This window comes from Poecilia formosa, unplaced genomic scaffold (genome assembly GCF_000485575.1).
Source record: "Poecilia formosa unplaced genomic scaffold, Poecilia_formosa-5.1.2 Scaffold105, whole genome shotgun sequence".
In the NCBI taxonomy this organism is placed as follows: domain Eukaryota; kingdom Metazoa; phylum Chordata; class Actinopteri; order Cyprinodontiformes; family Poeciliidae; genus Poecilia; species Poecilia formosa.
Window position 1 is genome coordinate 98,729 of NW_006800044.1, and position 20,501 is coordinate 119,229.

The following is a 20,501-nucleotide window of genomic DNA, read 5'->3' on the forward strand; positions in this document are numbered from 1 at the left end:
TTTCCCTCCATATTTACATTTTTATTAATCTAGGCACCCAACCAAACCCAACTACACTGTTTAAATTAGCTGTTAGAATTAGATGATATTTTGCCTATGTTGCATGTCAAAAACAAAGGATTTTCTCTTAACCCTTGTGTTTAGAAATGGGGTCCAACCGACCCCACACCCGTAAAACCTGCATCATTTGCCACAGTCCTCTACGTTTGCCTCAGTCCTCGCACGCACAAGGGTTAAAGATAATGTGATAAAAAATTAAAGTGATCATTTTGATGTTTCGAAGAAAACTAACTAACTTACCAGAAATAGTTCCCTTACCAATAGTGGACCTGTGTCATTTTGCCATGAGTTTATAGAAAATTAATAAACATACAGAGTACAAAAAAAGAGTCAGTTAAGGCACTAACTATTTTAGCCATTTAAAACGAATCACCTTCGTACCAAGAAAGAAAAATTGCTAAGTGGATGTTAACGGTCTACATTTTCACAAGGCACTGCTTGAAGTTAGCACAACTTTGTGTTGAAACACTAAAGTTACTTTGTGTCAGGCAGCCTCATCAGCTGATTTTGAGGCTGTACACACAACTTTCCAAATTTTTTTCCAGAACTGGAAAAGCAAAGGAATTGCCACCTTCAATTTCACCACACAAATGACAGTCTGTGGTGAAATTTGAAAGTTTACTCTACTCTTGGTAAACTCAAAGGCTGATGAGTGCAGCCAATGAGGTGGACTGAAACCCTAGTCAATTTGCCCAGAAAACAGTGCCAAGTGTAACCCCATGTAGCATATAATTATATATGCAGTTTATCAACATACACATGTACACGCAGATGCACTGTAGCATGAGCTACACTTGAACAATACTAAACATATTAAATTTATTCTAACGTTTCAACGACAGCATGGCTAGGATGTGCCATTCATTGGCAATGTCTGGACTCTACTGGATAATGAGTAGGAAAAGCAGTGAATGGAACCAACATGCTCTTAAATTCCAATTAAAATGTTGCATTAACATATTTTCAGATGTAAATTGGATAATGCAATACTAATGAATTTGATCATTTAAAATGTAAAGAATTTTAATGGCTAAGGCTGAATACCTACCAAAATTGCTTTTTATAGCACAATAAGTGGTACTGAAACTGAAATATTTTAGGAGATATGAGGAAATAAGAAATTTGTCAGGAAAACTGTTAACACACCCTAACTTAAGAAACAAACACATGTGCCTGATAAAACACACACACTAGCTTGTCTTCATGAAGCCCGCCACGGTCCCCACCCATCTGCCTGACCCCATTAGGGACATACGGCTTATAGGCAGAGTGGGTAAGACGGGGGGTGTGGAGGAAAAGAGCGTTTATTATTCTCTTAACCACAAGGGGCACGGCACCATCTTTTTTTTTTTGTCTCACATAGCCAAACTTCTGTCATTTATACTCAGTCGCAATTGATTGAAAAAGAATTATCTTACCGGGTTAAATGTTATTCCATAAATCCGATAACTCTTATTGCTGTGAACTAGGCAGCAGGCTTCACAAGACAGTAAGGAAACCAAACCAAGAGAAACTATGTTGATTGTTATCTGTTAGACTTTGATCACAGAGCAAACTTACTATACACACAGCCTGCCAAACAGCGATGTTAAACATTTACAAAAAAAAAAAAAAAAAAAAAAAACCCATGTGGGGAAGCCGTTTAACCTGAGAGGGTATTTTGTATAAGTTTTTTTTTGGTAGAATCTGNAAAAAAAAACCCATGGGGGGAAGCCAGCAAACACGAAGGCGTATTTTGTATAAGTTTTTTTTTGGTAGAATCTGTTTCCTTTTACTTTAGTTTTTTTTGGATCTAAAGAGCAACCAGGTAAAACAAACAAAGAGGAAGCCTTCAGTTGCTTGGAAACCCCTCCCCATCCCTGTGCCTATACTGCAAGGAGCAGGTGTTTAGCTGGACCCAGGAGAGGGAGCAGAGACAGAAAGCAGAAGGGAGGAGACCAGGAGCAGCAGCAGCAGCAGCACTTTACAGACCCACAGTCCCCTGAGACAGTGACAGCCTGGAACCACAGACACCGAGACGACCCACTCCTCAAAACACACTCACACTGTGGACTGGACACACCCAAAAAAAAAAACTGACACAAACAACTCTGCCTCCTTGTTCTCTGCTGTTCAAAAGGCAAAACACATGATGGTGCAGTGCATTACTCCAGCTGAGTGCTTGGGGGTTATGTTTGTTTCGAACATCTTTATCCCTCTCCTGGCACGGCCACTCAGTGATTACATAACGACCCCCATCGCAGTGCTTCCGCCCAGTACGTCTCTCTTTCTCTCTCTCTCCCTTTGACTATCAAAACTGCATCTAGGTACAGATCCCCTCACACGCGACTGCACTGCCACGTCTCCAACTCTTATGTAAAACAGCGTGCCCAGCTTTCAAACAAGCTTTAAATATAAAAATCACATTGCATGTATGGGAGGCATGGTTGCAGGGGTTTTATTCGTGCTGAGCTCTCAGGAACACCGAGCGGGACGGAGGGGCAGCCGTGTATTAATATTCACAGTGCGCCATTATGTTATGAAAAATTTATGAATCGGGAATGGTTTGTGCCTCTGTATTTTTATTTTTTTTTCTGCAAGCATGCAATCATGTTTTGTATTTCCATCAGCTGGAATTCTCAAGCTAATATAGTTAGGGAAATTTTAGGAAATTACAAATCACTTTTAATAATAAGAGATTCAGATTTTTGCAGGTAAAAAAAAAATGCTATTTGCATGCACTAAAAACATTAATTTGGATCTGAGGCTCGCAGTGTGGTACACAAGTAATTCTAGCAGAGATTCTAGGCCAACTGAATGCTTCCCGAATTGTGTTCAGCAGGATTATTGCTGTCCTGGCCAAGCTGGTTCACACTGCCATCTGGTGGATAAAATAAATACAGCATCTAGGCAAACATAAAAACTGCATGGTATTCAAAATCAAATGTAACTGAAGTCAAAAGTCTACTTCTCAAACAACTAAATAAAAATGTATGAAAGAAGTGAATAAAGAAACATGCTATTTCATAAGCCAAAGTTTTGTACAACAGATAAAATAACATTAAAAATAACATAAACAACAAAAACTGACAATAAAATCATGGCAATAAGTGCTTAATAAAACACAAAGGTTTACATCTTTTTCAAAGTGCCTAAAGAATGAGAAAAAAGTCAAAGAAGCAAAATGTTCCACAGCTTTGAAGCCACACACTGAAAGACATCATGGCCCTCAGTTTTTAGTATCGTAGAAGAAACAATCAACTCATCCTGAGCCTGGGACTGAAGGTCACAACCAGCAGTATGTTTGGTTAAAGGTTGCCTTTAATGTGTCAAGTTTTCAAACTTGAAACTTCAAAATAGAGTGAATAAGATGTCAGTGGCAATGGATAAAATGTGTTGTTTTGAAGATACAACAACAAAATGGAAAGGTACTTCTGTTGTACTAGTTTTAAAATGTAGTCAAATATGGCTGCACAACAGCAAGAAAACATTTAATAGCCTACAATGGTGCTAAATGCCACATTGATGATATGAAGTGCAATAAATAAAAGAAAAAACAAGAAGTGTTGATATCTTTCTACTCTTCGTTCATTGTTTTGGCATTGAGTTCTTAGCAATGCAGTTTGCTAAGAACTCAAAAAGTATCTTTAAACAATGCTCCACAGATTAGCACTACACTATGCACAGTGTAACAGGCATACAAAGCACGAATACATAGTACCTATTCTTGATGAGTCAGTAGGGGTTTTACCACCCACTGTTTATTTTGTGTTTTCATCCAGGTCTGACCCGTAGACAGTCAAATGAGCCGTACCCTCTGAATTCAAGCCACAGTGTGAAACATGAGATCATTAGATCCATCTCATAACAAGGATTGCGAGTCACTTGGAATACATCAAAAATATTCAAAAGAAGTTGTGCTGAAGAGGAAATCTCAGGAGAATCATGATTCCAAACACCAAGATCTCATTATGTACTGCCAGCACAAACCGCGAACCCTACTCTATGTGGGTTCTATGTGCTATGTTCTATGTGCCTGTGCTTAGGAAAAATCATGTCGTTCATAAGGCACATAGCAATAATCCTGTGCTGGAATATCTATTTTTAGGTGATGCTGCTCAACTCCATGCATTTCTCACAAACAGGCTTTATCCGAATAAATCTCAGTCTAGAGATTGACAGGAAAACTAAACCTGCAGGGAATCTTTTAGTAAGTGTTTGAGTTTGCAAAGAAAAACTGCCCAACATTTCTCTTCTTCCTTACTTGCTTTAGAATGACAACAAATTTGACCCATTTTCTTCTGCTTGACTTTGGCATAAGTGTGTGAAGTGTTCCCAATGCAGTTGCATGCATAAAAAATAAAAGCTATATTGGGATTTCTGGGCTTAACTTGCCTTTTGTAAAACCCTACAACTGTAGCTTGACGATATACTTTACCATGAATTAACTGATGGGGATTCCACATCAGGCCAACTATGTTTTATCAGTGAAGTCTAATGGACTCTATGAGCATGTGTTCCTGATAGATAAAGACGTGTTTGCACTCAGAGGCCTCGGGGAGACACTGCCACAGCACCCCTCCCATAGCTGGTTCAGCTGGCAGCTGAACTTGCAGCTGGTTGACAGAAACTGTTAAATTATTTTACCGCCAAGCTTTCCTTGTAATTTTTGCCTGATATCTTGCTCAAATTGGTCTTGAAAGTTGGCAACAAAAAAAATGTGCCAAAAGGAAAATAAATGAGATATAATGAGAATACAACGTAGTTCAGGAGAAGGCATTAATTATAGTGGACAACTGCTCCGAGTCAAAATGTAATTTAAAAACGAGTAGGTATGACTTTAAAGAAAAGCTTTAAACTAATGAAATGCTTAACGCTTGAGGAATATTGTCCGATATTTAGATGCCCAAGTTAAAGCAATGGTGTATGATTATGTGTAATATCAGACTGCGACATAAGCAACAATAGCTCATTAAAACTTGGATTTTTATTTGGTACTCACATATTTCGTGTTTAGCAGGTCATCACACGTTGTGTTGGCAGCACCAGTGAGAAGACCACACAGAAGCAGAGAGAGAGAAAAAGTGCATCAGATCATGAAAAACAAATATTTATTTAACTTAACAAAACATGCAAATTAACTGGAAAGGAACAAATTTATTTAAAATATATGCCATTACAGAAGTCACACAGCAGATTTAAATTCAATAAAAAAAATATATATATTAAAAAGTTTGAATTTGAGTTTCTGCTTTAGTTTTCAGCTCAACACTGTGTTTTAGTTCATACCTTCAGGCTTGCAGCTCTTTATGTTTGGATTTCTATGTATTTGGGGCCCCAGACATCAGAGTCCAACCAGCTTTATCGTGTATTTCTTGTCATTATTATGTCATTGAAGCACTGCTTTAATCTAAGCCCCCTGCTTATTTCTTTTCCCCACACAGTCTGGCGCCACAAATACCCCTGACCTGGTTGTGTTTGACATAATCCCACAGCACAAGCTACGCTGACTGAACTCTAAAAGAACTGCTGCCGTGTGGAAAACCAGAAAACGGGAGCTTGCTACGCGCAAGGTGTGCAACAACAACACAAGCGGCGGCGTCCCGGAAGACAAGTCATACCTGAGCTGATACGTGGCTCCTCTGTGGCCTCTCCCCACCTTTATTCCATGTCATAATCCTGCTGCTCGCCTTTGGGTCAACTCAGAAACTAATCGATCAGGTTTCCACTGAGAGCGACAGAGACCGAGAGAGAGGCGGTGACGCAGCTGCAATGACGAAGCACTTGCTGGGGATGGGTGGAGATCGGATCAGAAGGTGGAAGCTGTGCCTAAAAAAATGGCTCAGGTTGTTGGGTGGTCTATACAGCACCGAATCCGGTAATGATCCTTCTAAAAAATATCCCTGCTTGTGCGTGAAAATATTACGTTTCACACGTCAGGTGAGTCTGCGCCTTCATTCAAACAGACATGTGATTCAGTCTCAACACTTAGCAAACTAATGTCAGTGAATTTCACTGAATAATAAACCCAAGGTTGGGTCTTTCTTGCGGAGACCACCGGCCGGCACATAAACTCGTGTCAGCAAATAAAAACACCACTTACGAACTTTATTCCTAGTTCCACATGAGGGCGCTGTTTAGTTCTTTCACAGTGGCAATTTTATAGTGCACAAATATTTTAAAGACCTTTTTTTTAATGTTTTCAAAAACGTGCTATTTGGAACTATGTCATTTAGTTGGATAATAGCTTTGTTTGGCATAGCTATCCCAAAGTTCTCTAAAGCCCTGAGCAGAATTCTTACAAAACTATTTGCACTTATTAAACTATTTAAATACAGAGTAGTGAAAATATTTTACACCTTCATAGACCAACTGTATTCAAACTTAGAAACTCAAAAAGGACTCTCTCTCTCTATAAATTAGTTGAGTTCTAAACAGCTGGTTGCTCTGGATTTTATTTTGTGGCATCAAAGTAAAAGGGGTTGAATCCTTATGCATGCCACGCTTTTTTTTTTATAGTTAACATCATATGTCGTGTTTCTTTCACATTTCACAACTGTTTTGAAACTCACCTAATCTTGAACAATTAGCAACTGATTATCAGAGGAAATGCACAGTTTTACAGTACAATAAGCTGGAAAATCTTATTTCTTATTGGTTTGTTTTATTTTTTTTTTTTTAGAGCAGAAAGATCAAACTTATTGTTGTTTTTACAAACAAAAGCCATTACTCTGTTACTATTATCATATATGAAAAGTTCACTGAACTGTGTTCGTAGCTCTGACAGAAACTGCAGAAACTACCTATTTAGTTTTACATTATAACTTTGTTAGCATAAGTATTAATATATTTCTTATTTTGTGTGAAGCTGGTGCATTTACCTACCTGTCTGGTATCAATTTATTTTCCCATGGGGAAAATAAGCCAGCAGGAGGAGGACCTGAGCACCTGCTTGTAGCTTGGACTGGCCCTGCATCCGAGGAACAGCTGAGACGGGCCAAGTTTAGAAGTTGGCAAACTTGCCTGTGTTTGCAAAAAGAGATCTCTGGCACAGTGACTATATCCATCTTTAGAGTGGTATCTGTGATGTGTATCTGTGCTTCCTTTAACATGGGAGTTGAGCCTACAAGGTATAATGACTCAACACTAATCTTTGACAAGGCTTTTTTTTTCATTTCTAAATATTGAATTTATTTGCTGGTAAGGTTGTGTTAGGACACGGCAACAAGAAAACAAACAATATCAGTTTAACCAATTTTAGTCCACTTTAGTGTATAATATGCAAATATTATCTAGACAATTACAACAACCCAGTTTAATGCATTTATATGTATTGATTTATTCATAGTAGGATAATATATTCCAGTGAAATGTTGTGATATACATATCGGATTGCAAGAAATCATGCTTCTTCCCCCATTCCAACCATTCACATAGCAGAAGGTGACAACAGAGAGGAAGAACTGTGCATTAAAAGGAAGAAACTTTTCACAATATCCTGTTTCAGACCAAAACGGTGGTATTGTTCTCATTATCTGTTACCAACAATTAATAATAATCTTTATCTTGAAAGTTTGCTCTGTGTTTGTAGATTAATTGAACATCCTGTCATTTAATGATAATCTCAGTACCCATCATTTAAATGGTAAAACACATTATTGAATTATTGTATTATAGAAGTATTGATGTTATTGAAGTTCATTGCATAGCCTAAATATACTTTGCCATGCAGAGTTTGTCTCCGCACGGGACAGTGTGAAATCCCGAAGGGTGAAGCAGACCTCAGTTCAGCAGCTGATGCACCTGGAACATCTGTCTCAGTGTAGCATAGATCCCAGCCGCTCTGTCCCAGGAGGTCAGTCAAGCACATCTGACCTTAAACTTACCTTGATGATTTATTTTTCCACACTTATACTGACGGAGGGCTCACGGCGGAGTGGGGAAAAAAATACTTTCTTAGCTTGAGCCAAAGGATCATGTGCAAGTCAAACATTTTTATCTTGGTTTTTAATAAATCTGAGATAGCTTAAGCTCTTAAGCAGCAATAAACATGTATTTAGCTTGTCAGTACAGTAGACTGTATGTTTATACTGCAGACAACGCCTCCCCTCATTATCACACACAGCAGCCAGGATCCACCCAGTGCGGTTAACTCTGCACGCTTCTGACTTCTGAATGGTTGAAAACAAAGATATGGAAACTGTCCCTGCCAGCTGCTGGTGCAGTTTCGTTTTTTTCTAACAGAGACGCAAAGATAAAAACAAAAAAAAAAAAAGTCAGGCTGGACCAGAACAGTTTTTAAAACAATGTGTCTTCCTATTTTTTTTTTTCCCTTTCCCAAATGCTGAACTTTTAAATTAGAGGTAAGTAGTAGAACTCCAAAGCAGATTGTGAAACCATTTCTTTAAACTCTGTAGAAACACCAAGAAAATATTTAGTACTAGTTATGCCTTTAAAAAGCCTGGATAATCTTGAATATACACTTTATATGTAGCAAACTTAAACTTTTTACCCTGTAGATTAAGACTGTACAGTGAATGTCTGTATTGTTACATTGTTTTTACTCAATAGTTTAGAAATAGAACCTGATGTGATTTAATATTTTTGATTGGTGAATACATTTGAATTTTATAAATATACATACCTTCTTTATACTTGTAATAAAAATCATAGGTGAAGTGTTCACTGTACAGTCCAATTTTGACAGCTTCTGACACTGACTCCATTTGTGTACAATAACGTAGTTAAAAATCCAATATCCATGTCGAGTACAAACACCCCTCCCTTTGGGTATACATTTACACACAAAGTAATGACCATGTGCACACAAAACCCACTTAATTGTTTATTTGAAATTTTGATTGTTGGCAAATAGCTTTTTGTGTCTCACGCTCTGCAGAGCTGCTCCATTTTTTGCTGATTAGGATTTGCCTGTGAAATCAGAGCAGTGTGTTAAACTGTGCAAGCAAGGTCCAATGTTTGCTTTCACTGATAACAGAAAAAAGGTTCTTTGAGAGAAATTTCTACCTTGATTTGGTAGAAGTGATTACTTACCTGTGTTTTTTCTGTGGCTATAATTAAATCCTTCCTTAGGGATCCTGACAACTTTTAAAGATTCCAGAGAGGCCACATCTTTCACAATTTAGATGTAAAGCTGAAAGACAGAAATACTTCTTTAAAGTTTGTGACATTTTTCCGTTTTCATTCTGCCAGAATGTTAAAACTTTCCAGGCGTATGAATAGTTTTGTAAGATTTAGTGTTCTCTATATTGCTGACTGAAAATTTCCAACAAATCAAAGAGATAATTACAAAAATAGTGTTGCTTTTTAAATGAGCTAACATAGGAATCCAACTGAGGTTCAAACAATTGACTCCACTGTAAGTTCTTAATGGCCAAACCACATCCTGTCTCTGTCATTTATCGTCCCACAGAGAGAACTCCTCCTCAGGATACGGGTAAGCTGGTTGTTCTCAGAAGTTTTAAATCAATTCCCAGAATTTCTAAAAAGAGAGCTTTTAATTTTAAAGGCTCCCTCTACTCTGGAATCAGCTTCCTGTCTAGGTGTGGCTCACTCGCACCCCCTCTTCTTCTAAAACAAAGCTTAAAACCTCTCTTTCACACGAGTTGTCTTATGGTGAAGGTAACTCATGTGATGCTTGTATCCCATCTTAGATTTGCTACAGAGTTGCCGCTATTTCTTTTACGTTAGCAGTGCTTCTTGCAGCACTTTGAGTTTGAAAAGTGTTGTGCAAATAAGCAGAGTGGAGCTCCACCCTTGTTTTTTTGCCTCCTTATAAAATCCTTAACAGCTTTGCAGCATTTAACCCTTTTCTGCCTTCCTTTCAGTAATGGTTTCCACACTTCCAGTAGAGCTGTGTAGGGCGTATCATATGATGCAGGCTGAAACGAATCAAAACTTGCCCAGCAGGTCAGCCCAAAGGCCCTGCTATTTGTTCATTACTCCAAACCCGATGGCTGTAAAATGTCAGAACAGGTATTTCAAGATTTCTAGCAGCTGTACTAGCCTTTGTAAATATTAGGAGTCACGTTGCTCTCAGAAACTCATTTTCTGCTGCATAATTGATGAATATTCAGGTTTTTTAATATTCACTATTACCTCTAGTTTTCATCCTTGGGATTCTATGGTCTTTATAATTACTTTAAAAATAAAATCAAGAATCCATATTTCTATTAATATTCTATTTAAGAAAACATTTAGATGTTAGCTAATCATACATACAAAGTTTAAAAATTTTACTTCTATCAAAATTTTGCCATGAAAAGTGATTGAGCTTTTATTGTAAAACCGACAAGTTTCCGACTATCAAGCACACTTTATATAAGAAAAGACAAGCTGAGTAAATAGGAAATTCAGTTTTCAAGTAATAGTTTCATTTATAATGGGGGTGGGGGATCTATCCACAGCATCCTGTTGCAGGAAGAAGGGGTAGCATTTCACAAATTAACTGATTCTATACTTTATTACTGGCTAAGCTGCAGAAACAGTCATTGATAAGCACCTATCTGACCACATGAAGTAGGATGAAAGATCTTGCTGTAAAAGATGAAACCTTGAATTTTCCTGTCTACCAGAAAATCCTGATGGAGAATGCCCAGCCCTCAATTCACAATATCACTAAAGTACAGCACATTGTGCAGCACATCATGTCTAAATGGTAAAAATAAATAAATTAAATAAATAAATAAATAAAACATTTGAAGTGCCCCAGACAAAGTCTGAAAGTGGACTGAGGTACTTTTCATCCCCTCCAATGTTGACAATGTTGACTAACAAAAATATTATGCAAAGTAGAGTAGGCAACATTCATCCACAGTGATGTAAACACAAATGGCTGATGGCAACTGTCAGGTTGAAAGGGACAAATGTTTTTTTTTTTATTTTTATTATTATTGTTTTATTTTATTTTTGCATAGGATCCGACTGTTTTGAATAACTTTCTCCCATAAAATAAAATAAAATCAGTTTAAAACTGCAGTTTGTATTTAACCAGGTTAACTTTGTTTGATTAATACAATTTATCTAATGATCTAAAACATTTAAATGTGGCAAAAAGCAAAAAAAATTAAAAATAAAAGCGAAAAAGAAAAAAAAAATCTGTAACGAGGCGACGACTTTTTCCACATGTTGGGACTTGGGGAAAGTTTTAGAGGTCTCGCTGTATGTCCCGCTCCGAGTGCAGCTTTGCCAACCCCTGATGGTAAAACCAGGAAGAAAAGAGGACACGCTGAACAACAGTCCTCTGTCGGAATGCGCCGCTGCTCGCTTTGGAGGGAGAGTGTGAAGTTATGGCTTTAACATGGCCGATACAGGTCCTGTTTTAACTTCATGCATCATTTTCTACCTCTCGATCGGTGCCGCGATTTTTCAGATTTTCGAGGAGCCAAACTGGAAAGCGGCTAGAGACAAATACATTGAGCAGAAGGAAAACATCTTGAGGAGTGGCAACGTCACAAAGGAAACCCTAGATGAGATACTGAAGGTTTGGAGCTCTTTTTTTTTTTAAATTACGTATAGGAAAAAGTTCGTTATGACTTGTAACATCATGAAACGTTTATAAATGTAACTAGAAATGTGGTGTATTAAAGTAAAAAATAAAAAAACAACAACATCCAGTTACATGTGAGTCGGGATGTTTTTTATTCATTATTACTCTAAAAAGACAGAACATATTACATAACTTAAATGCAAACAATTACAGGTAAAAGTTCCCTTTTATCATTCCCTAATTATACAAGTTAGTAACTGAAAGACTGACTGAAAGAGCAGCCACCACACGCCGCTACACGCCTGAAAGTTTCCAAGGTGTGTTCACCTGTGGGGGAATACTGAAACGTAATGTGTTCACATTGTTCCAAATATAGTCCGTTTGTATGGGTAAAACACTAGCAGGCGCTATGTTTCATAAATGTTTATTTGTTTTGTTTTTTTTGGGAGATTACATTCCTGTGTTTTTCCCTTCAGATAGCGTCAGAAGCCGCCGGCCAAGGTGTGGCTATTACGGGGGACAATCACCGCAACTCATGGGACTGGGGCAATTCTGTTATCTTTGCTGCCACCATCGTCACTACTATAGGTATTACACCCATCATTGGAGTCTGTAACTAAACGAGCCTGTTGTTGTCCTTCATAATGAGCCCATGTCTCTCATTGCTTCTAGTGTTATTCAAAGTACAGGGTTTGTTATAAGCACCAGGCGCATTTTACTTACTAATGTTAGCTTAATCATTTGTGATAACTTGACCTTTTGGACAACTCAATCTGTAAAATTGAACTAATAGGATACTATTCCTAACCTAGCGTCTATCTACTTATCAGTAGTTTTATTAATGATTTGCCGACTTTACAACTGTCTTACCTCTGGTCAATTTTCATTTTTCTTTCATCTGAAGGTTACGGTAATGTTGCTCCCAAGACCAACGCTGGCCGTGTGTTTTGCATCCTGTATGGCCTGTGTGGGATCCCTCTCTGCCTGGTGTGGATAAGCACACTGGGGTCTTTCTTTGGAGACCGGGCTAAACGACTGTCTGGGATTCTGATAGAAAAAGGTGTTTCAGTGGTAAGACTTTTGATTGGATTTAAATCTGGACATTCATTGAACCATTCTCTTGCTTAAACATGCTTTGATCTCAGTCGTGCCATTGTGGCTCTGGTAGGCAAATCTCAGTCCCAGTCTCAAGTCTTTTACAGCCTCAAACGATGCTCTGTGCTTTGTTTCCCAGGATTGCCCATATTTTGCTCCATTCATCTCCCTATTAATTTTATCCAAATTTTTTCCACTTGCTGAAGAAAAAGCATGCACACAACATGAGGTTGCCCAATTTTAATCTGCAATACATGTTCAGTTAGGCCTAAAAGTTGTATTTTGGACTCGTCTGTGAGTTGGGAGTTTACCGTTTTAAGCCAATGAAAGTTATTTAAAGCACAGGGTGGTTATGACATGACTTCAACTAGTATATTTAGCAAAACAGAAAAATATAAAAAGAAATTAAAGTCACTATTTTCTCTGAAATTGATGATTTTCATGCTTTTCTGCTGTAGCGATGTGTTCATGGTTTTGCCGTCTTTACCTGAACTGTTTCTGTTACTCCTCCAAATTTATGGACCTCTTGACTTCTCTTATTATTACTCTACTTGCCCAGACAGTCAGTTCAGGTGGACGGCCGTGTCTTGGTCTATTCATGGTTTATACCATATTCTTTCCATTTTCATATGATGAGTTGAATAGCCCTAGTATGCGATGTTTAAAGTTTATGATTAAGTTTTGTAACATTGCTTTAAACTCCAGAACCTTCTCCTGATCTGTCTGCTGTGTTCCTCAGTATTTCTCTGATATTCTCTAGCAAACCTAGGAAGCCTTCATAGAACAGTTGTTATACTGTAATATAATTGCACACACTGCGACTCTATTTACTTGTTGACTTCTGAAGGAAGGTTCACAGGATTTTAACTTGTGTTACCAGAAAAGCACTTTCAAAATGTAATTTCTAATAAAATTTGAACACCATGCTTTATTATACATGCATTTCTTCTTTTGCCTTTTGACAGAAAAAGGTCCAGCTCACATGCACGGCCTTATTCCTCCTATGGGGCTTGCTGGTGCACTTGGTGATCCCTCCTCTTGTTTTCATGTCTGTGGAAGGATGGAGCTATCTAGAAGGGATTTACTTCTCCTTCATCACACTAACAACAGTTGGCTTTGGAGATTATGTGGCAGGTGAGACTTTTCACTCGCTACAGGGTGGCGGTGTGAATATGAAATTTGAAATGAACTGCACACACCTGAGAATCATTTCACTCATTTTGCAGGCGTAAATCCTGACATCGAATACCCAAAACTCTACAGGATAATTGCAGAGTTATGGATGTACATGGGACTGGCCTGGCTGTCTTTGTTCTTCAGCTGGAACGTCCACATGGTTGTGAAAGCGCACAAAGTGCTGAAGAAGAAACGGCACCATAGGCACAGGAACAGACCCTTGTACATGGAGTCAGACTCCGAGGACGAGAAGCAACAACAACCAGAGGCGAGGCCGACTGTCGTTGACATCTTCAACTTCCTTTCTGAGAAGGACGAAGACTACAGCACGGTCATCAAAGAGATCGGGATTAATGCGAGGAAAAGGAAACCACCGCCAATACAGAACATAAACCGCTCCAAGAGCTGCAGTGACATTTTGGCCAACAACATCCAGACCTTGGAGCACTCACCGCGGCACAAGAGGCACATCAGTTTAAGCGAGGTGTTTGCAAATGCAACGGTGGACGAAAGCAAACAAGAGGAAGAGGAAAACATCAAGGGACCCACATCAGAAGCGTGTGAAATAACGGACCGTGAGGAAAATAAAAATGACGGTTCCTCTGAATCAGTAGATGATGGGATCACCTTCACGGCACCAGACAGAGATGCTGCAGAAGAAGAGAAAGTGCAGCATCCTGATGGTGGGGAGACTCGATTTACGATATCTAAGGTGGCAGAAAATGATAGTATTTGTTTAGATGAAAAAGGATGATACATGCTCCCTGGCGAAACGGAAACAATATTTTCAGTTATATTTGATGGTGAGGTTACAAATATTTATGGAAAGTTTGGCTGTTTTCAGAGAGTCGGCTCTTGTGTGTCTCCCAAAAGATTTTTTTTTGTTGTTGTTTTCCATCTGTAGCCTCCTATTTTAGCTTAAACTTGGCAAATCAGAATATTTTAAATGTTTAGAAATCTTTTCGCATTCAATGTTTAGATGGTTAGAAAAACATCTAACCATCTGGCTCAGTTGCATATAATCAATGTCAGCATTGATTATATGCAACGATGTATGGATTTCAAGATTGTGTAATACATTTTTCATTTCGTAACGCTATTTTGTGGTTTTTATTGCTGTATTTATTATGTGCTTTAACATCAACTTGTCAACAAGACCAGAGATGGAAGTTAGTGACTATAATCTCATGTATTGTAAATGTTCATTAATACGTATTGTCCCATTTTTAAAAATAAACTTGAATTTATGACGGCTTTGTATTGCCAAATTTCATATAGTTGTTTTGTTGTGAAAGCAGGTACACTAATATTTTAATTAAACTTTAGATTTTTTATTTAACACAAAAAATTAACAAAGCAAACAAATGTACTAAAAAGAACCATTGTAACAATTTATTATATTATATTATATCTTTGAAATGAAATGGAAAATGAGTTGGGAAGAGCCATGATGTCTAATAAATAGTAACTGGCCTATATATGTATAGGCCTAACCCACTTTATCCAGCCCAGAGGATTTGATGAAGTGCAATTTAAAATATATTGGTTAAAATAAGAGACATAATAACCTGGCCCTGATAAGACCCTTTTCAGTAAATGTGCTTTCTGTGTTGATTTTGGTAGGTATGAAAACAATAAATGATTATAGTGAAGTTTTGTTGATTGATTAATTGAAAGTAAACATTTCCAGACTGCGTAAAAAAAACCTGATGTTTATATTTGAGTCATTATGCATAACTGCTACCCTGTAGGGGCTAACGAGAAAATCCACAATAAATACAAAGCTTCCAATTCTTGCTTTTAAAATTCACTGACATTGCGTTATACAATGTTTCCATGTTGAGTGTGTGCAAACAAAACAGCAGAACTGTATTTATCATTCATATCCGTTTATTTTAAGTCTAAATATTCCTACATTTTTGACTACTGCATCTAAAAAAAAATATTTTTAGATGCGTAGCAGATCCAAGTGTAAATAGCAGGAAAAAAGGTTATTCTGTTTTCTCATAATCTTCTTCTATGACAAACCAAGATAGTTTTATTGTACAAGAGAGATAAGCAAATTGTGTTTTTGGATAAATAGTGGCCAGTTTATTTCAAATCACAGTACAGGGCTTTGTGAAAGATTGTCCCGATGAGCAGCTTTCCCTCGTAGGGTGCAGCAACGGTGGAGCCCATCAGCTCATGACCATCGTCTCCATACTCCAGAGTTACCACTGGCTGATCTGAGACAATGTTCTTGATCTTGATGATCTGCAGGGAAGGTTGTTGCCAGTTATTTTATAACAATTGTACAAGTATGAATTGTAAAACAAGAAAAGAAACAGTTAAAAAAAAAAAAAACAGAGACCTCTGAGCCAGGAGGATCTTTAGGATCAAATTTGGACAATTTGGTGGCATCCGGATGACAGCCCAGCCAGACGTCACCTGTCATGTGGTCCACCTCGACATTATCGCAAAGTGTTCCAACTGGAACAGACTGTTCAAAAAAACACACAGTACAAAAATGACAAAATCTAAAATAACAGCACATAAAATAAAATCATAGTAAAGCGCAACTTCTTTTTATCTATGTTGTATTCAGACCTTTGGAGCAAACAGAAAATCTGAAGATCAGGAGCAGTTTGAAATGCTGACAATGTATCAAAAGGCAGAACCGTCTTTGTCACTTCCAAGATTAGGAAACATGAAAACACACACCTTAATGTACACCAACCGTTCTCCATCTAATCGCTCAAAAACATCCACCTCATGATCCAGAATATCAGAAACATAAATATACCTGTTGGAAAAAAAAACAAAAAAAAAACAGTATTTGTCTAATACTTCCATCACTTTTAAAACTTCAGCATTATTTACAATGTGTTTTCTTAAAGTAAGAACTTCCATCTACTGGGATATTTTAGAGCATTCCTTCGCTTTACGAAGATGCTAATTTCGTTGTGCTGCATGAGTGACACATGCCTGCAGCTCCTAACGTACATTGGTATTCGCTGTACATACTGTACAGTACATCCACACACTTTTCAGAACAATCCTGTGTAATTAGTGAATTTTCTCAGTCACTGAATTTTGGATTTTCCCTTTATGTAAGCCATGATCATCAATTTAACAGAGATACATTCTAAACATATGTTTGGCATCTTATAATATGTGTGTAATAAAAGCATATGATATTAAAGCTTCACTTTCTATAAATAATTACTATGATAAATTCACTTTTTTACTATGTTAGTATGTTGAGGTACACACCTAAATTACAAGATTCATCGTGCATACTGTCATTGTTAACAATAAAATGAGGTGAAAATAACCTTTTGTCTGGAGATATATTTATCCCATTTCCAGACTGAATGCCACCAGCTGCCTCCCTCACTTCCTCAGGGCTGTAGTACACAACGTTACACCAGGGCATACTCAGGATGAGAGTTATCATTAAAGGAAGAGTATAACTAAAACAACGATCATTTGTCGCATAGAAATGCTCTGGTCCAACGGCGACAATGTCGTTCACACTGAAACAAATATAAGCAGTAATAAGATGGATAACCAAACATGTAAAACATACTGCTAAGGGTAAACCAGGAGGATTTATTGAACAGTTAATACCTGAACAGCAAAGGATGGGCAACAGTCTTTAAGTGCACAAGCGTGTCCTCCCCAACAAAACGAAAGATCTCTACCTGGCTTTTTTGCTGAGGATGATTGACAACGAACAGATATATAGAGTCATCTGTAAAATAAATAGTTTTCTGTCGTTAGACTCAGTGTGATTTTTGCTGCTAAATCTATGTATTTGATAGCATGTTTTGCTCTTTGGCAATCTATCAGAAGTTTATTTTCTACTTTCGCATAGTTCCAGTCAGTTTTCATGTAAGGTTGTCTGCACAGCAAGAAGCTTGTTAGAGGTGCAACAGGGCTAAGGGACATAATCCAAATATTGGAGAGTGTGTGTGAATATAATTGAATTTGTTTGCTTTATTTTGAGCTCAGAATCCATTCTCTCCTTCACCAGTAGGTTGAACTCAATTTTATAACAAGTCGTTGCTGTTTTGGGCCTTCCTACTTCATTTATTGTCCCATAAAGACAGCATTGTATACCCATAAATTTAACTATAGCATAGAATGTAAATTTTCTTTGAAGTTAAGTATTTTTCATGTATCATGGGAATAAATTATCACACAAATTCTCAAATTGTGCTTATCACTGTGTGAAAGCTATGATACGTTCAAACTATTACTAAGATCTGTCTGTTGCTAAGAATAGTTCAGAATGCTCTTTGGACTCTTTTTCACATTGAACTCACTAATCTTACCCCCAACTTCACTTTGCAGTTAATAGTTAAAACTTATTTACCTATACTTAAAACCATTGACTAAATATCTAAACTAATGAACAGCATTATAAATGTGCTGAATTGTATATCCTTCAATGAATAAAATCAAGTTTTGTTGAGAAAATTGAAGAAAAAAAGGCACAAAAAAAAAATACATTCTCAAGAAATGCTGATCTATTTATGCGTTATTAAATTACTGACTGCAATTACTGCATTTCTAAAGGCTTTTTTAAAGATACATCAATAAGGTCATAACATTCTACATTATTGCCAAAATGTCATTATAGATTGAAAAAACTCAATTTTATTTGCAAAAAGGTTTATGTTACTACATTGGTATTAGTTGCTACAATCATTAAAAGAAACCACCAGTGCTGTTCATGCATCGATTGACTTCAGAAACAAATGAGAAAACGATTCCATGTTATATTTCGAAGCTGGAATGTGTTCTACCTGCTTCATTCGTGTATACACTAATCCCATGTGGGTTGAAAGAGCTGAGGTCCAGTCCTCCTTTGATTTGCAGTTCCACTGGGGTCGGTTTTGGGTGCAGCAGATCCAGAACGTACATTTTCCCTGGTTCATTGGAGAACGAAGGCAATTCAAGATAATCATGCAGCCCCTATGTGGATAACAGTGACTGTGTTAGAGGTTTTTATTGACAGCTATTTTTACAGGAAGTTACTACAAGTCTGCTTTTTCTTTTGGTAACTTCTGATTATTTTCCAAATCTATTGTGTAACATGAAAGCCATCCCCAGCCAGAGAGCATTCTCATTATATTACACACTTGAGCAACATGATTCGAATTACAAAGAAAAAATCAAACCAGATTAACTACGAGATGTTCAGTGAATAAAAAACATACTGTGCTCAAAAAGGCCAGTCCATCTTTAAGTATAGTGATATCCTCTGCTCCATACTCTGAAAAAAAAAAAAAAGGGTTTATGGTATAACGTTACTTTTCGTTCTTTAAGTCTGCTGTCTTGTTGACACTTGACCTACTTTCAAATGTTTGGACTTCAGACTTTCTTGTTGCTCTTATATGTTACAAAAAGAGCTGAATTAAGTTGGTGCAAAAACAAAACAAACAAAAAAAGAGAGAGAGAGAGAGATTTGTGTACCCAAAATAGAAGACACTTCTACGTGAAGAATGCATACCTATATTGGGCAAATAACGACACTTGAGGTGCTTGACAGGCATTTCTCTGGAGGCAAGACTCAGCCTCCTGCAGAAAAACAACTATAGTCAACAAAATCAGCTTGAAAGTTTACGTTTTAAGCTTCGATGGACCTCTTTTTTAAAATGTAGTTTTAAATAACATTAACACTTCAAACATTAGACCGTTCAGGCAACAACTATCGGCATTTAAAAATATATATTGCCAGTCCTACATCTGAATTTCATCATCGGTCGAGAAAAGTTTAGATTACTTACTGTATTTTAAGAAATGCGTAGCCGAAAAAAGCAGCTACAGCGGCAACAGCAGCAGCGATTAGCGTTTTCTTTAGAGCAACCATGTTTGACTGAACTTCCGAAGTGCGTTTACACGCCTCCAACAAAGGTGGCGCCAAGGAGCAACAATTAAAAGTAGTGTTTGGAATGCCTTGGGGATAGAAAACAATCCAAAAACACTTGTCTTTAAGGTAACTATATTTTTTCTGAATTTATACTAGAGTTAACTAGGGAGTGTTCCTTATAAAAGACTTAAGTCATTTTGGTAGGACTGTGAAAGGTTTCACATAAATAAAATCCACAAGAAGTGAATAAAAACAAACAAAAAAAAGCTATTACATTCAAGTACGTCTGTTTATAAAAATATTATATAAAAAAAGTACGATTATTCTTTTAGTTTTTTCTCCTCAATACCCCACAAATTTTAAGTAGGGACTTGGGGAAAAAACAAAACAAAAAAACAGAGTGAAAATACCTATGTGTTGGCTCTTGAAGAATTGTCCCCAGCCTCAGTCTGTCCTTTGTGAATCTTATTCTGGAATGGGCTTTACTTTACTTCAAAATCCTCTGTCCTGGTTGCTTGTGTATATTTTTCTTTCACCCTTTTCCTTCCCCTTACCTTTCCAATAATATACTTTGATACAGCAACCTACGAACAGTCAGCTTCTGTACTTGGGGGTCTTCAACCTTTACAATTGAAAGAGCCACTTTTGCTCCGAGTTCAGCTAAATGTTACATGAACTTTGGAAAGAAAAAAGACAACTTATAAATTGTGATAAATATCTAATATAGGAAATCTGTCACTTTTAAAAAAGCTCAATGTTATTTCTATGTTTGTGTTTTAAAATAAAACTTTCTCCCAAAGAGAATTAATATATTTTCTTCTACAG

The 20,501-nt window shown here is 37.2% G+C and overlaps 2 protein-coding genes and 1 long non-coding RNA gene across 3 annotated transcripts; 2 read left to right on the forward strand and 1 right to left on the reverse strand.

Annotated features, from left to right (window-relative positions):
• The first annotated feature begins 2,586 nt into the window (after window positions 1-2,586).
• On the forward strand, window positions 2,587-18,486 carry LOC107837015 (uncharacterized). Its single transcript, XR_001662987.1, has 3 exons — window positions 2,587-3,278; window positions 3,955-3,956; window positions 18,475-18,486. It is a non-coding gene; the product is annotated as an uncharacterized LOC107837015 (long non-coding RNA).
• On the forward strand, window positions 11,148-15,092 carry LOC103143081 (potassium channel subfamily K member 5-like). Its single transcript, XM_007559482.2, has 5 exons — window positions 11,148-11,542; window positions 12,025-12,136; window positions 12,453-12,619; window positions 13,609-13,777; window positions 13,870-15,092. Exons 1-5 carry the CDS (start codon window positions 11,360-11,362, stop codon window positions 14,571-14,573), a joined length of 1,335 nt encoding a protein of 444 aa, XP_007559544.1. The 5' UTR covers window positions 11,148-11,359; the 3' UTR covers window positions 14,574-15,092.
• LOC103143082 (serum paraoxonase/arylesterase 2-like) lies at window positions 14,710-20,499 on the reverse strand. The gene is made up of 9 exons (XM_007559483.2): window positions 19,594-20,499; window positions 19,317-19,384; window positions 19,024-19,079; window positions 18,610-18,778; window positions 17,429-17,552; window positions 17,134-17,334; window positions 16,520-16,601; window positions 16,170-16,298; window positions 14,710-16,072 (listed from the first exon to the last, which is right to left on the reverse strand). The coding sequence occupies exons 1-9, from the start codon at window positions 19,674-19,676 to the stop codon at window positions 15,911-15,913; spliced, it is 1,074 nt and encodes a 357-aa protein (XP_007559545.1). The 5' UTR covers window positions 19,677-20,499; the 3' UTR covers window positions 14,710-15,910.
• Window positions 20,500-20,501: the final 2 nt, after the last annotated feature.

Bases quoted from the DNA above. Each gene is read 5' to 3' on its own strand.
- LOC103143081 (XM_007559482.2), top strand. From the start codon at position 11,360: ATGGCCGATACAGGTCCTGTTTTAACTTCATGCATCATTTTCTACCTC. The intron at 11,543-12,024 runs GTTTGGAGCTCT...TTTTCCCTTCAG, and splicing joins CCCTAGATGAGATACTGAAG to ATAGCGTCAGAAGCCGCCGG. The intron at 13,778-13,869 runs GTGAGACTTTTC...CTCATTTTGCAG, and splicing joins CTTTGGAGATTATGTGGCAG to GCGTAAATCCTGACATCGAA.
- LOC103143082 (XM_007559483.2), bottom strand. From the start codon at position 19,676: ATGGTTGCTCTAAAGAAAACGCTAATCGCTGCTGCTGTTGCCGCTGTA. The intron at 19,080-19,316 runs GTATGCATTCTT...TTTTTTTTTCAG, and splicing joins TCGTTATTTGCCCAATATAG to AGTATGGAGCAGAGGATATC. The intron at 18,779-19,023 runs GTATGTTTTTTA...TTATCCACATAG, and splicing joins GACTGGCCTTTTTGAGCACA to GGGCTGCATGATTATCTTGA.